Source organism: Azolla caroliniana, unplaced genomic scaffold (assembly GCF_043228905.1).
Source record: "Azolla caroliniana isolate FFs.n. ecotype wild unplaced genomic scaffold, voAzoCaro1.0.p SCAF_8, whole genome shotgun sequence".
NCBI lineage: Eukaryota > Viridiplantae > Streptophyta > Polypodiopsida > Salviniales > Salviniaceae > Azolla > Azolla caroliniana.
Window position 1 is genome coordinate 5,502,683 of NW_028230443.1, and position 16,758 is coordinate 5,519,440.

Sequence of the window (16,758 nt, forward strand, 5' to 3'; positions counted from 1 at the left end):
GACCCTTTACGGAAGGGACCCGCGCTTACCCCTAGAAGTGGCAGTCCCGCAACCAATCACACAACTCCACTTTGACGCAGTGGAGTCGCTCATGCACCGATGGATCGGTCCCTTCGAAGTTCAAAAGCAAATACGCAACACTACATATCTGCTCCGTCGCGCCTCCAACAACCACTCTACCTTTGCCCACTAGTCTCGCATGAAGCCCTCCATCAGCTACCATTGCCCCCGCCCACGCCCACGCCCATGTCATCCCCCCCACCTAGAACCGTCGTCCACGCCCCGTCGCGATCCGACCGCACAATAACTTTTTTTTACAAGGGGGAACTGTGGCGGTCACATGGACCACACCCAAATTAGGCCACCTAAATTAGGCCCCTACCAAGCCCCATAATTAGAAGAGCTAATTGGAGCGAGAGAACACCCTCCACGCTAAGAGTAGTCTATAAAATGTAACTTAGAACGTAATGGAAAGGGAGCTATTCTTGAGAGCATTTCACAATACTATATGAGCATAATTTACACTATAATGATCTCGATTATCTTGGCAAGATATTGAGTAACTTGCAAATCAAGTGTCATAAGTGGAAGCGTGTCAGTCAACAACAATGTAAAGCATTTCAATTATGTCCGTTAAGACTAGAGTTCCGATGATTTCATAACTTTTAAGGTTCTAATGGCTCAGGGCAGGGGATTCGAAATAACAACTTCCGTATGGTCATTATAGTCTAGACCCGACATGACAACTGATTCCATCATGTCCACACACTAATTGTTGAGTCGAAATTGTTCACCATTGTGCTAAATTATGATGGGCAAGACACCGACTGCTACACAAACCAACGAATCTGGGAAGTGATGATTGAGCTTCATAACTAAATTGGCAATGGTTTTGTTTGGTTCGGTTCAGTTTGAGAGTGTCAAACTCAAATAACTTAAAACCGAACCGTTAAAAAAATTGAAAAACTTAAACCAAATGGAACCGTTACAAAAAATTTAAGCTCTAGCCAAACGGTTTAGAGACTTTCAAACCTTGTAACCATTAAACCGGAGTTTCGCGGTTCGGTTTTGGTTTTCAAGTTAGGTCAAAATTCAAAATTTCACATTTTAATTTTTTCAGTATTTCAAATTTTAATTTTTTAAACCATGTGAACCGCGGTTTGAAACCATTTAAACCGAAAACCGTTAAACTAATAAAAGCTCGAACCGAACCAAATCGAACCGAACCGAACCGAACTGAACGTGAACCATTTACAAAATCTTGAACCTGAACCGAACTGAACCGAACCGTTTAAACTGTTAAGCCGTTAAGCCCCGGTTTCGCGATATTCATTGCCGATTGCTATTCATAACCTCCTATGTGTGTGTGTGTGTGAATGTGTGAGTTTTTGGAGAGGGCCATTTGGAGAATAAAGAAAAGCTCAGGGGTATTTTAAGAGATTTTCTCAAACGCAATTTCTCAGATGTATCTGTAAAACCCTAGAAAGCCCTCCTTACTCTTGAGTTTTAATTGAGTGTCTTTCAGTCTGAGCTTTTTAGGGTTTCACAGAACCAGAACCAGAACAGAACAGAAATGAAGCATGGCGTTCGGATGCGTAAGCTCAATCGAACAGGCGAGCATCGATGGGCTATGCTTAGGTTTTGTGCTTCCCTTCTCTCTTTTATTATTATTGCTTTTATATATGTGTTTTTTTCTTTCCCCCTTTGTGCTTTATGCTTCTGTGGAAATAGCAAAAATACCTTAACGTTTCCATGTTTCTGTTTTGCTTACAGAACAATGGTTTCTCAGCTCATCAAGCACGAACGTATTGAAACAACTTTACCAAAGGTACCTATTTATTCCTTTAAAACTCTCAATCGAGAGTTAATTTGGTATACTTGATAAGTGTAAATTCGTACACTTGATGAAATGCAATTTTTATACTTATTTGACATGTAATTTTGTATACTTGACGATGTGTAATTTGTATACTTGAAGAAGTGTGGAACTGAGTACTTGACAATTGTGGATTTGTATAGGTAATGAATGTTAGATTTGTATGCTTAACCAGGCAGCCATGCTTTTGTATATTTTTTCAAATGTAAATTTGTATGTTTTGTGAAATGTAAATAGTGTGTACATTTGTGACATGTGTGCTTGATGAAGTGTGAATTTGTATACTTAATGAAATGATTGTAATTGATTAGCCATTGTTGAAAAACATAAGACAATTATACCACATTTTTAACACTTAGAAAATGCAGGCAATGATGTGAATTGATTTACTCATTTCAAGAAATGGTATCTCCAAGGCATCCCACAACCTATATAAAATCTTTTGTAGATTGTAAAAGCACATAAGAACGTTGATGAGTGTTTATGATATTAAATCAGGCTTGCACAACTGAATTGATCCAAGAAGTAGATTTAAATAACTTTTTTACAGATGATCTTCCAAAGTTGAGACTCGAGACTCCACATTATAGCTACAAGTTTACAAATACTGATGAGATGCAAATTATGGTACTTAAATGACTCATACATATTGAAATATAAAAATGTGAAGATCCAAAATTATACTATGGATCTTCTGCCAGAAGTTCTAGAGACTTGAGACTTGAAATTAAAGAAAGCAACTGATGTGATAAGCTATATGTGGACATTATAAGGATATGCTCGAGGATCCAAAGTAAATATCATCGATGATGTCAAATTTCAATAATCACTGTTCTTGCACTGGGAAAGATCAACCAAATGCAAGCAGATGAAGAATGAGGATGAGAGAATATGGTCTCAAGAATGAAGATGCATTGTAACCCGCTACCTAATGCAGCTTTGAGGAATGATATAGATTTTGTTACCATGGTTAAAGCAGGACAAACAACTTTGGTATTCCAAGAAGTATGAACTTAGTTTAATATAGAAATCCCTTAATACTGAGATCACAGTATTGTAGAGCAGTATATGCTCAAGTGCTGTGCAAGTCTTGTATAAATGTGGATGAAGAGCACATTAAGTTGTCAGTTGTTAAATGAATTAACAAAGCATTAAGTGGCCAGAGTTTGGAGACAGAGTGAACACATCTAACCAAGATGATAAATGTCAAGTATTCTAGCTAGACCCGTGATCTTTGTTTGATTTATGGATATACAGTGTGAGAGTGGGTTGTACTGTGAATTGAAGAGACTTTGTCATGATCGATCTACAGGAGGTGACTATTGAAAACAATGAACTCACATGTTCAAAGTAAAAAATCATGGGATATGAGTGATTGAATGAGGCCTATGCTTACTTGCAATGGTGACAGAACCCTTCACCAATTTCCTGTGAACACGATAATAAAGCTGGAAAAGGTCTTTGTATGAGAAAACTCAGGAAATAAAGTTTACAAAAGATTATTACAGATGATGAGACCTTGTGGATGATTGGATATATTATATATTCTTGGATTTTTATACTGGCCAGTGTAATAGTATTCTTGAATTGGGACAAACTTTATGAACCCTCATAAATGACTGATTAAGCGTGGGTTCTTATTCATGGACTAGAAAAAAATTATGCATGCACTAATACTGATTAGCCCTTCTAGGATGGAATTTGGAAACAATGGAATTGGCTGACTACAGATAGTTGGTGAAAAAATAAATGGAAGTGTTTGCTGACATTGGACTAACAAACATCTTAAGCAGTTATGCTATGTGTTCTCAGTGGAGGGGTTCAACTTTCAATATATCTTGTGCATAGATGATCGATAGAGGTTCAAAATTTTAATTGGTGATTATTATTAATCTAAAAGTAGATCTGAAAATTGATCTTGAAGCATTTATAATTTTTAGCATATTTTGATACTTGAGTTTTTGTGTTAGGCAAAAGAGTTGAGACAAGTAGCTGACAATATGATAACCCTGGGCAAAGAGGTAAACTCTGTGTCTTTCTATAAGTAAAGTAGCATGGATATATGCACATATGCAACAAATGATAATTGATAATATCCAAGTAGTTGCGATAGATGGCTCCAGGTGTATAACTTGTAATTGTGGGCTTCTGAAAATGGGCTCTTACACAATGAAATGGATATATCTGTACATTTTATCCAATTTATCCATTCAATTTCAGTAGAATTTATATATGTAGACATACATATGTATGGCTGCAGGGAACCTTGTTGGCCAGAAGAAAGGCAGCAGCTGTTTTGCGTGGAGATTTGGAGCTTTTCAAGCTTTTCACTGAAATGGCTGAACGATACAAGTTAGTAAAGTGCTAATTTGTAATCTCGTAAGAACTTTCTTGCATGGTGGGATGGGGTACTGATATGTATATATACCAGGGTGCGAGCTGGAGGCTATACAAGGATATTGAGAACGCGTATAAGGCAAGGAGATTCAGCGACAATGGCCTACATAGAGTATGTATCTCTAATTCCTTACTCATCATACCTGGAATATAACCTATCTATTCCTTATGTAAAATGAATTCAATACATGAGAAGATAGTAAATAGCGCCACTATGGTCTACATAGAGTATGTATCCCTTAAGTCATTACACATGCCAACAAGAGTATAACCTGTCTATTCCTCATGTATGATGAATTGATTATATGAGAAGATAGTACATAGCACCCAAATTTGAAAAGGAAGAGAAGGGGTTACTGGAATATTGACCTTAACAGGATATTTTGCAGCAGGAACTTTTCATCTTTTTGTTGTCATATAGTGAATTCAAATTAATCCTAAATCGGTTATGAAATGATAAGGGAAGTATTGTTAAATGCTTTGGGACCAGTGCTTGATAGGACATCATCTGTGCCTTTAAAATGAGGGAAGTGTTTATTTTCCAAATTCTTAATGAGGCCTTCTGCTACTTTCAACAAATTAAATTCTTATTAAGATTCTGTTTTAGAAAACCATTTTCTAAAGGAGCAGTAGCAGCCTCTTGGAGATCACACTGACAATTGTATTGTGCATTCGTGACTTACCCTTAATAAGCAGATTTGTTTTGGGCTACGTGACTTGTGCTAAATAGGAAGAGCAATCTTTGTGCTTGCTAGGATGTTCCCTCTGCTGGTAAAAAATTGGGAAAACTTTTTTGTGTCAAATTCTTAATAATGCCTTGTTCTGCTGTCTGTTCCAACAAATCTTTAAATTAGTAAGGGGAAAGCAACAAAATAGCCTAACTTGTTGGGTACCTTCTAGATTACCTCTATATTTTATAATTATCTGAATACCCTTCTGTAGTAAATTTTTTATTACAGGGGATCCTGATAATTGTTGAAATTTAGCAAGATTCTGGTAATAGCCAACAATTTAGGTGTATTTTGGTGTTTTATCCAATCCTTAGATCTTTTGCTAATGAGCATTGTTTTGCAATCTATAGGTTTGTTGACCGACCTGATGAGCTTCGTGAGGCTAAGGCACCTCAACCTCAGCCACCTCAGAGAGCCGCAATACCACCATGGATTAAGTCTAAAATGAAACAACATTGGGCTTCAGAAACCTTTGGTTTACGAAATACAACAGCTCCTTCAGAGGCTTAATTTGCCAGCACCTAAAACTTCTGTGCCTCAATTTTGTTGCGAACTCTCAGGAAAACCCAAAAGTGCAAAAACAACGGATAGATTTTGCACACATCTGATGTAATAGCCCAATATTATGTGATAAAAAAGCTTATGATCAAAGCTTAATATAATCATAATGATCATGGTTGTGACTAGTGGTTTTGGTTGTATATCAATACAATCGTAGTAGGATTCATAGTGAGCCAGAAGTCATCTGTTCTCATTAGAACCCTAACAATGGCTCTGCACATGAAAGACTTAAATTCACAATGTGATCAAGCCTTTCAGTGTTGAAGCCTTACAGATAATTCTCAATAACAAACTTTGTTTCTTTCACTCTTCAAAGGGTTAAGGCCATATGTATTTCCTCGGTGATCTAAGATGAGTGATCAAGCCAATGATGAGAGGTCCTAGATCTACCATGTGGCATTCAATATAAATTGTGAAGTCAAGAATGAAAGGATTTTTTCATGCAATTGGCTAATGGTAACAATGACTTGTTTTATGTGCATTCATATATTATTGCCACTTGGTTTGTGACATTAGTATTCAGGTATAGTGATTATTGCCTGCAATCTAGGGTGCTAATAAATATACTTAACTAATCATAGTAATTATCACTCTGAACAATGGTAATTAACTAGAGTTAACATGAATTAAAATACTATTTTATAGTTTTGATGGGTGTAAGAAATGTTTTTGTTTATGGAGTGATTTCAGTTTTTTCATCTAAGGTGTAAAATGATAAATTACCCATAAGGGAACAGACCATTATTATCCATCATTGTACAGGGGTTAATATTTGATGATTATCTTTGGAAGTACTTGTTATTGCTTCATCCAAAACAGTGACTTGCTATCGAAGATGAAGTATGGCCATAATAATTTGGGTTGTAGGGTGTTACAAATTTAGTTTGCAACTTCAATGAAGTATGTGTCATCACTCTGTGAAGACAACGCTGTTTCTTTGAGACAACAATTTGAAGGATGCTAATTAATGAGATCACGAACAGAGTGCCCTTGCATATATATGCATATTGCATTCAAGAAAAGATTTACTGCTAACTTTATACTAGTTTGCTCTTGGCCTATTTCTTTTGGTACCTTGATACAACTAGTAATCTTGTTGAGGGTGATAAATTGTAATCAATGCATTATCCTTTATTTTCTTGTACTAGTAAAAATCTTCGTGTCTCTTTAAAGGAGAGATGAGGTTTTTATTAAGAAACACAAATTATAGCTTATTGAGATTCATAATGTTACTCTATTGAATTTCAATGCATAAACATGATGGTGCAATGGTAATGCAAAAATTGTGGTAAGGTAGATTGCTTGCAGAAACATAGGAAAAAATGCATTGCATGCTAAAACACAATGTGGAAAGATGATATTGACCATATATATATATATATGTATATACATATATACATATATATCACATGATATCATCCATAAATTCATTACCGAATGTTTTTTTTCCAAAAGCAAGGCTTGTAAGCAATACCATTGCCTTCAAGTTCAAAAGCTCATTCGTTATGACTTTCTTACTCGTAACAATACCATAATGGCATCAATCCAAACCTAATGAAAGGTTGACGATAGCACCACAAATCCTTGACCAAATTCTCTACAAGAGGACAATCTAAACTCGCTATGAAAAGTCAAAAGTGGGATCATTGAAACAATAACTTATCGCAAAGTGAACCAAAGGCTAAGGTTTTGATACTTTCAATGGAAAAAGAGATCAAGGAATAAGAAAGAAGAAGAAGACACATGGCACCATTGGCTTGAATTGAAGGTTTGTGATGAACCCTCATATTTCTCCAAGGGCATAGAAGTAGATATATATAAGGGTAATAAAATAATAATAGAAAACCCATCCATTGAAATGGAAAAGAAGAAGAAGAAAGAAGAAGAAGAAGAAGAAGAAGAAGAATGGACTTCCAAGGTCTCATGGAAAACAAGAAGGGGGACCCCAAAGAAGAAAAAGATGCAGACAAAGAAGATGACGAGTTCTTCCCTTTTGTTCATCTTCCATCAGAGCTTGTCCTCAACACAATTCTCGCTTGGCTTCCTCTCAGATCTCTTTTCCGTTTCAAGACAGTTTGCAAGCTATGGAATTCTACCATTTCTTCACCAACGAAATTCACCCACTTCCCTTCTCACCTCAAGAAACAGAGTGAGAACCCTTGGCTCATTTTTTTCACACCGAAAAACTTCGATTTCATCGTCGCCTTTGATTTCGAGGCAGATGTATGGTTCAGATTTGATTCGGATTTCCTGTCGGCTTCACATAGTGGCTTGATTTGGTGCATTGGATCTGCCCGAGGTTGGCTACTTATCAAGTTTGATTCTACTCTTCATGTATGTAATCCTATCACTAAATCTCTCTTTGCTTTGCCTCCTTTTAGACGTATTAAATTGCTTGTGACTCAAGGTTTTTATGCTGATTTCACCCCTATTTGCAAAAATGGTAAAATTTCATGTGCCCACACAAGGAGATGTGGTTCTAAACGCATGAAATGCCATGAAAAGGAGAAAGCCGGTGAAAACCCATGTGCCTGCATGAATAAGAGCAAGAAATCTGACGAAAAACAATTTACCTGCATAAGGAGAAATGGGTTTAAAGTCCTTGTGATAGGGAATAATAAGAGTGAACTTGTTATTGTGGCATATGATGCAAAGAAACACTCATGGATCCTTGTGGGAAACCTTCCTAGTTCATTTGTGATCAAACATGATGAAATGGTTGAATGTAACGGGTTGTTTTATAGCCTTCTTTTGACCCCCAAAGCTATGCTAATCATTGGTGGGGGCTTTGCTGAAGAAGAAGAAGAAGAAGAAGAAAAAGAAGAAGATGACGACGAAAAGGAAGGAAAGCTAATACATTGGAGAATTCAAGCATTGCCTGATGCTGATAATATAACTAACCCTCGTCTTTTATCTTGCCGAAATGCCCTTTTTATGGTATGTTATAATAGTAGCCAAGACCATGAATGTATCCTTATGTGGCGATTTGAATCATGTTCTGAGGTTTGGATTAAGATGGATCCAATGCCCGATGTAGTATCAGAAGATATGAAAGCAATCTCATTGTCGAATTGGTTCGATTGTGTCGGAGTCGGGAAATTCATATGCTTTCAAGCCTTAAATACTCAGAAAGTTCTTACTTACAATGTATTTGATGGTACATGGAGATGGCTCCCTGATCTACCTTATTCTTTTGATACTGGTCCTATCAGAGGCTTTCAGTTTGAACCTCGACTTGAATATAGTTTGATGACTTAAGTGGTTGTTCAAAGATAAATTAATGGTATATTTGCAAGCGTAAAATGTCTCCAATGTGGCCCACTTATTTTCTTGACCACTTATTGTGGAATATATTTGAATAGACTACATTAATGCTCAATAGAAATTTGAGAACACAGACATCTAGCGAAGAATGGTCTGCGAATGCATTAAACACTGTAATAAACATAATTCATACATTCCACATGCATTTTATGAATCAATCTATGCACATGGTATTTATTATAGTATGGGATATAAATTGAGAATCATATTTATAGGTATTTCCGTCTTGATTTTTATCTAGTTTCATGTACAATGCCCATTACAATTTGGCTTTTCAAGAACTAATGAGGTTCGCATGTTTATTAAAAAAAACTCAATACAGACAATGGTAATGTTTAACTATCTCATGCTTGAATAGGATTTCACCAAAATTTAAATCTAGAAATTTGTTTTCATGAAACTTAAGTGCTTATTTTGATGACTTTATAGCTACCCAACCTTTAGCACCCTCAACTTCTTACCTGTGTCTATCTATGGTCTCATCTCTTACATGATGCCAATGGCATACAGAAAGTTGGATAAAGAAATGACTTATAGCAACCCAACCTTATTGCTCTCAACTTTTTATCCTATGTCCAGCATCACAGCATCTTAAATAATGGCAATGGCTTATAGAAAATTGGGTAAAGAAAGACAAGAAAAAAGAAGAGACATGTTTTTATGACTCTGCTTCTGTTTTTTTCAGCCTTTTTTGGGCTGTTTTTTAATCTTTAAGAATGGGCATGATTCTATGAAACTTTTATGTACTCAGTTTTTCTTTTGGCTGTTTCCCTTTCACCCTTTTTTTTGGGCTGTACCTTTGAGTAATTTGTTTTGGAGCTCATAATAGCTAAAATTCTATTTAAGCAATTGGTTATGTCACAAATAGTTGCCTATTTTGAGTAATTTGTTTTGGAGCTAATAATCACAGCAATTCCATTTGCATCAGTAATTGTTTTTTATGCTAAATATGAATTAAACTAGTGGTAGTCGTTAAGTTGAAAAAAAGTGAAGATTTTCGTTAGGGGTTTAATTTGGTATGTTGATTAGTGATTATTCATCATTCATAGTAAGTTGTTGCAATGATAATGAATTAGTGAGTCAATTCACATAATCGTAATTCGATTTAGTGCAAACATGTTGCTGCATGTAAGGAGGTTATTATTTTGAATTAGCATTTCAATTTGTATCACTGATTGGGATTGATAATATTTAAATCTAAAACTATAAATTTGCATCATGGGCTGGGGTTGGTAATTTTAAATCTAGATTGCTAATAACTGCAATGGAACATGGAATTTTGCTGTGCCTTCAACAAACTGTATACCATTTTCATACACTTAGACATTACGTAAGAGTACAAGGGACAAGTGTGACACTTGTAAAAGGGACAATTGAAGAGAGACTAATGAGATATTGTCGAACCGGGAACATTTTATATGCTATAAAAGACAATTCGATGTCTTTCAAGCTTCTTCTTGCATTCTAGAGAACTTGAACTAAAGCTTAAGCCTTTCCTAATCCCTCTTTCTCATAAGTTACACTCTTGAACGTGATCTTATTAATACTTCATAAGACTTGAAACTTGAGCGTCTAGCTTAAGAATTTGGGTTGATTGTAAATCTTTAAGGGAAACTCGAATACCACTATTTGCACTTTATCTTTCCTTCTTTTATGTATTCCATTAATTGTTTGTGTTAAATAAATCAAGACTGGTTAAGTGGGCCTAAGCTCATTTTATTGTATTTAGGCATTAGTTCTAGAGTTTCCTCACTTGTTCTTGTTGCTTGCTTGTAGATTTAGAGTGGTTTGACATCCCTCACCTACTTGTTTCACTGAAAATGAAATACATGTTGTCGCGATGATGGTAGATTTTAGTTCTAGGATAGTTAGGGCTAACTAGAACAATGTGTGACGACCCACCGAACTTCCATACAAACATCCCAAAGTAATATGGGAGTCTCAAGGCTCCTAAGAATATTGAAGTAACCTCAAGGTTACTCGGATCCATCCCCAAGTAATATGGGGGTCAAGGATGTCCTTGCCTTACTGATTCACACGGGTTTTTATGCCGCCATGTTTTTTTCTTGTTATTGTGAACCCTAATTAAATTGAAGAACCTAGACTTAGCATGTTCACCATATCACATACATCAGATACACATATACTTGAGAGTTATTATACACAAAGTTAACGTAGTCTCATAATTCAGCTAATGTGGTCTCATCTGTGTCTCTAGACCAACAAGGTTCACTAAAAGAATGTCAACCCAGTGTCCATTGACTATGCCTTTGAGGCACAAACTAGGTGATAAGATTTAGCTACGGGTTTGGTTCGGTGTAGTTTTATTTGCCTTGAAAACAAACCATTTATAGAAAACAAAAACCAAACTAAATTGTTTATGAACTCTCAAGCCACTTAAACCAAACCATTTAGGAAAAGGTAAATCCAACCATTTAAGGAAAAGTTGAAACCATTTAATAAAAGATTTAAACCTAACCATTTAAGCAAAACTAATTAAAAATAAAATAAATAAAAACATTAATTTAAATATTAAATCAAATAATCATTTAAGTTAAATTAATTAAATCAATAAACAAGAAAACATTAACTTAACCATTAAATTAATAAACCATAAAAGAAATAAAATAAAGTTAACCAAAAACCAATAAACCAAACCACTTAGTCCTATAAACCAATAAACCCGAGTTTTAGAACCAACCTGATCTAAAACCAAACCGTTAAATAATAATTGAACCAAACCAAACCATTTGATTATATTGGAACCATTAAATTGTGAAACCATTACTTAATGGTTTGATTTAGTTTGAGTTGGAACCGTGCCCATAGCTAATAAGATTCACCAATCCTATTCCTTAGGAAACTCTCACGAGACTCTTTATATTGGCCTTTTGGCTCCCTATTGCTTGTTCAAGAAATACTTTATACAATCTAGAAATACTTTATTACGTTAGAAGATGCTTAATGTAAGGTATATCAATGTGGCACATAGGACCTGGGAATGTATAAGATCAAAAGAAGCGACGATTCTCTTATATTCGATCAATATCCATGATTAGCAGGCATTTCTATTGTGAAAGAGTTCATAATGCTCATTAGGTATTAAACGATCCAAAGCAACCACAACTCTCAATAGGGCACACCACTAAAGATTCAAGGTGTGCTTTTGTTCTAGAGACTTGTAACACTACACAAGATGATTCCATTTCCTAATGTTAGCTATGTATAGTCGCCAAATTAGAGATTATTTGTCTCTTGAGATATTTTCGTTTCTTCCTCATCTGGGAGATCTTGAACATATTGTAAACAATATAAGGAGGTTAGCTACCTTCTTATAAAGGGAGACTTGACTTATGTTGAGGCTATGATGGTGTGGCCATGGTTCTCGTTAGCTAAGCATTTGCGTTCTTCGCAAAACCCAAGGTATGACTCGCATCAACCCTTGATGGTATGGGACATTGACGAGGTACAACGTTGTCTTATGTTATTTCTAGGGAGTGGTCGTGTGATTTGGCACCCCTCTTTCCTTTCTTTGGTCTATAATTTCTTATGTTTTGCTTAATTAATTAGTTAGACTCTAACATTAAATCACACCATTACTAGGTGCATGTTCTCACTTTCTTCTTATGTTTGTTTTTATTGTGTTAAGACTATTATTTTGACACACTCATCTCAAATTTGAAAAGACATTCAAATATTGTCAAATCCCATAACAAGAATAATTGTGTCCCTATTTCTTGTACATAATGTATATGAATCTTTTGTTTTTTTTTCCAAAAAAATAAAATTCCTTCCATTAGTTACAAAATTTTACAGATGAGGGTGTTATATACAAATCCTTGTAGGGACGCGATAGTTCTATCTTATGTGGATGCCCACTGACTTAAGAAAGGGAGAGGACGATCATTGTTGGATGAAGGCTAGTCGTTGTCTTTCAACTCCATTGGAGCCGCCCTTGAGGCCATCGTATTAGCTCTTTAGAGTGGCTACAACTTCACTCCATATCTCTTGCATTAACATTACTCGATGCAATGTTTGGTTGAAAAAGACCCATCTACACCGTTGTTTCCATCGGAGCCGTCCTTGAGGCCATCGTATTGGCTCTTTAGAGTGGCTACAACTTCACTCCTTATATCTTGCATTAACATTACTCGATGCGATGTTTGGTTGAAGAAGACCTATCTACACCGTTGTTTCCATAGAGTCCAAAGAATTATTGGGCTGATCAATTCTAGCACAACTTGAGATTTGGCAATATTAGGACTTGAGTGGATATTGTCGAAGGTGGAAAAAAACCTCTTGTGCTTTTATCACCAAAGTCATCCTCTCCTCCTAATGCTTGTACCTATTAACTAGGAGCTGCCATGATAAGCAACATACATTTCCCCACTTGATTGTGCCTTGCACTTGGTATAATTGCAATAGGCGGCAACCCCCAACCATATTCGATGGGTCTTTGGGCATTCCCACAGAGTGTGTCAGATTGATTCTGTTGCATTTGGGCATGCTACACAATTAGGAGAACTAAGGTTCCCACGTTGCCACACTCCAACCAATAATGCCTTATTTATTAATAGCCATTGGAATGTGGTAATTTGCCTCACATGATGTTGTTTCCAGAATTTCTGCTAAAACTTGGTGATAATTGTGTGAGGAACATGATATGTGTGCCAAACCTTTGTGGTAGCCAGCTCTCGGGCGGTTTGAGCGGCTAGAATGTGGCGACCCAATCTAGTCGTGAATTGGAAGAAAGGGATGACATATGAATCTTTTGCATTTAAAATCCTTTTATTTTAAAATAATTCTACCATGGACTATTATTTAAGCGTAATATCTTCTAAGTCTACATTCATGCTTAACACAAAAGAGGATACCATCTTCACTTAACACAATAGAATGTCGAGTTTATTGCAAAAAGAGCTTTTAGTGAGAAATTATAATAACTCATGATGTTCATTGCTACGTGATTATTAACATTAATGTTTTCCCATGTGCTAGACATCATGTTTCAAAGCTTTTGTTTACACACGCAAGGTGTCTTCTCACTAGATACTCATGTTCTTGATTCTAGTTCTTGTATGAGCATTACTCACCATGTTTATTTTATACATGTTTGGAAAGTTTAGCATGTTTGAGTTAATCTTGTATCTTTACTGTCTATGATCCCATCTCCTATGGTTTTTTTAATTGTAGACATGAAATATTAATGATTCGAGGGAATAGAGACATGAATGTGGTGGTGTTTTCATTTGAAGACATGGCATATTAATAATGACAATGTGAGAGAATAGATCCTAATATTTATGATTTTTTCGACCATTCCAAAGAGTTAAATTAGTTTTAAAAATCCTTATTTAACTTTACAAATATCTTCTAGAGAGGTATTGTAAGTGTGCCAATAATAATAAAAGTTGGGTCATATAAATATAAGCCCTTGGTTTCATCATTCTTCCTAATAAGGTTGATCACTATATTATGAAACATAAGCTTTGAGAATCCTTTTCTATGTTTACAATATTTTTTCTTCCACAAAGACATAATTGTGTCAATAGCAAGGATTATAATGAGTATCTTTCAAGAACGATTTGCAAAGTTGCTTGAAAATTTTGTGATCGGCTCTTCCTTGCTTGAAGGACAACACTCCTTGTTCAAGAGTTTTTGCCTGCAAATGTTTTAAGAATGCAAAAATGGAAAGAGTAATGATGAGAAGTTCATCCAATGCAATAGTAAAAATGGATCTTTACTTAAATTAGGCAATGTGAATGTACATAGTACTAAATACTCAAAATTAATAGGGGTACGTACAAACCGGCACAAGATATTTGAGGCAAGAGTTAAATAGCTCCAACGCAATATCTTCTGTGAATTCAGGATGCCCTTGAATTCCAAGAATTTCGTCTCTCACTGCATAAATCTCAGTTTGTGTGGTTGTTGATGATGCTAAAACTTGTCCACCATGTGGAATTTCAAAAACCTAGATGTTTGAAAATGTTGATGAAATTTTTAGTATGAATATACAAAACATGATTTGCTTTTAACACAAGAAATCTTAGCCATTTCCCACATTGTGGATTAGCACCAACTGTGTATGCTATATGCGATATAACTAGCTAGATGTCTACAATGTACATACCTCATCTTGATGTATCTTAATTATATTCAATGAGGAGGGCAATTGGTGACCATATGGTTTTGAGTACATGGCATTTGTAATTGTAATCTTCTTCAAACCACACTGCCATCCATTCAATGCTCGACCAGTCTTTCCACCGAGAGCTCGACTTATCACCTGTTATTGATTGAAATGTAGTGGTTATTATTATGATAGTAAATGATAAATATGATTGTAGTAATAATTCATATTACTCGTGAGAAACCTAAATGGATTAAAAAAATCCACGAAAGAATGTTACTATCAAAAGTCACGTGGACAAATGGTACCATCAAAGAAAAATATGAAATTGGGCTAATGGAAGGTTTTAACAATGCTAGACAATCATACACTGGTGATAACTTCAGACATCATACTCTAGAGAGAATGTCAAACAATCCTATATGAGAGATAATGATAGTGATTGTTTACAAGAGCATGAGTTGTTCATTTAATCTCGGTTGATTGAGAACTACATGATTGCATCTAAATGAAGGCTTCAAGCACATGAGATCTTTATAACTTATGGTTATATGTAATACCAAATGGAAGACTACAGAAAGCGAGACAATCGACATTCCTCAAAATCCAATCTTCAGTATTGAATAAGTCTTTAATGTTGACTTCATGTCCAAAGCAAAGATGTAATTACTAATATATATATAGCATTTTACTTGATGTCCAAAGCAAATGCCCAATAGCTTTTTCTTCTTGGTGTGATGGATATTCCAAAGGAGCTGACAAAGCCTAAGTACCCATGGTTCATTACCATGAGCATCATGCCGACTTCCAGTGATGATGAAGGCATCATAGTGGTCTAGATCTTGATCGCATGGGAATTCATTGTCAACAACATGATAGGTATCCCAAATCTCCCCAGGATCGCTCAACATTCTTATGAAAAGGCTAGCTACCCCATTATATTGTTTTCTTACATACTCAGAAGCATGGCCACCAAGGAGAATAGCGAATCGATGGTTATTTAAGGAGGATTTCTCACAATGGCAAGGAGGCAATATGTTGGTGTTGCTTAAAGGGTTAGATTCTATAGCCATATCACCACACTATTCTTATTTGTAAGTGAGGAAATATGTTTTTTGTTGGGAAGATTGAAATTCTGTTTTTTGTTGGCAAGAGTACACCTTGAAGCTCATTAAAATGAAGGTTGGGAGGATTGAAATTATGTTGCGAAGAGGGGAGGGAAGAGGGCTCTTTGATAATGTGGGAGGAAATATGCTTGCCAACTTATGAAAGATTGTCCCAAGAAGAAAACAAATAACATATTATATTTAACCACATCCTTTTCTTTGATATTTGTTTATCATGACAAATGGCCCACTTAGAATTTCCACATTACAACAATAATATATGTTGTTCTCTTCAATTGCAAAGACATTGTAAAGTTGCCTTACACCAAATTTAACTAACTTCGAAGAGAAAAAGGCTTAGAAGTTGCTTTGTGATGTATTCTCTCCTTGGCATTAAAACCAAACCAATTACTCTTTTATCATTTTCTTTTGCGAACCCTTTAGTACATTTAGGTATTTAAAAATCGTTTGGGAAGTGAGAGATTGCCATCAATAGGAGGGTTACACACACTTGCATTCCTTTTCATGCGACTTGGTAAGCCTTTTATTAGTACATTTATATCTTTACACTATATGAGTCAAGTTTATTATAAAGGAACATGTTGATACTAATTTATAACTTATGATTTT

General features: G+C 35.5%; 3 protein-coding genes across 5 annotated transcripts; 2 read left to right on the top strand and 1 right to left on the bottom strand.

Moving 5' to 3' along the window:
• The first annotated feature begins 1,481 nt into the window (after window positions 1–1,481).
• Window positions 1,482–5,874, top strand: LOC147860893 (uncharacterized). Its single transcript, XM_087323962.1, has 6 exons — window positions 1,482–1,638; window positions 1,774–1,828; window positions 3,847–3,897; window positions 4,137–4,228; window positions 4,308–4,385; window positions 5,355–5,874. The coding sequence occupies exons 1-6, from the start codon at window positions 1,574–1,576 to the stop codon at window positions 5,512–5,514; spliced, it is 501 nt and encodes a 166-aa protein (XP_087180088.1). The 5' UTR covers window positions 1,482–1,573; the 3' UTR covers window positions 5,515–5,874.
• Window positions 5,875–7,424: 1,550 nt separating this feature from the next.
• LOC147860894 (F-box/kelch-repeat protein At3g61590-like) lies at window positions 7,425–8,868 on the top strand. Of its 2 annotated transcripts, XM_087323935.1 has the most exons (2): window positions 7,425–7,714; window positions 7,833–8,868. In XM_087323935.1, the coding sequence occupies exons 1-2, from the start codon at window positions 7,650–7,652 to the stop codon at window positions 8,821–8,823; spliced, it is 1,056 nt and encodes a 351-aa protein (XP_087180061.1). In that variant the 5' UTR covers window positions 7,425–7,649; the 3' UTR covers window positions 8,824–8,868. The 2 variants fall into 2 exon arrangements, with proteins under 2 accessions (XP_087180061.1, XP_087180060.1); XM_087323934.1 differs by having other exon boundaries at window positions 7,426–8,868.
• A 5,345-nt stretch (window positions 8,869–14,213) lies between these two features.
• LOC147860895 (gamma-glutamyl peptidase 3-like) lies at window positions 14,214–16,305 on the bottom strand. 2 transcript variants are annotated; one of them, XM_087323269.1, is made up of 4 exons: window positions 15,715–16,305; window positions 15,023–15,178; window positions 14,699–14,863; window positions 14,214–14,551 (listed from the first exon to the last, which is right to left on the bottom strand). In XM_087323269.1, the coding sequence occupies exons 1-4, from the start codon at window positions 16,093–16,095 to the stop codon at window positions 14,435–14,437; spliced, it is 819 nt and encodes a 272-aa protein (XP_087179395.1). In that variant the 5' UTR covers window positions 16,096–16,305; the 3' UTR covers window positions 14,214–14,434. The 2 variants fall into 2 exon arrangements, with proteins under 2 accessions (XP_087179395.1, XP_087179396.1); XM_087323270.1 differs by having other exon boundaries at window positions 15,810–15,992.
• Between the last annotated feature and the right edge of the window lie 453 nt (window positions 16,306–16,758).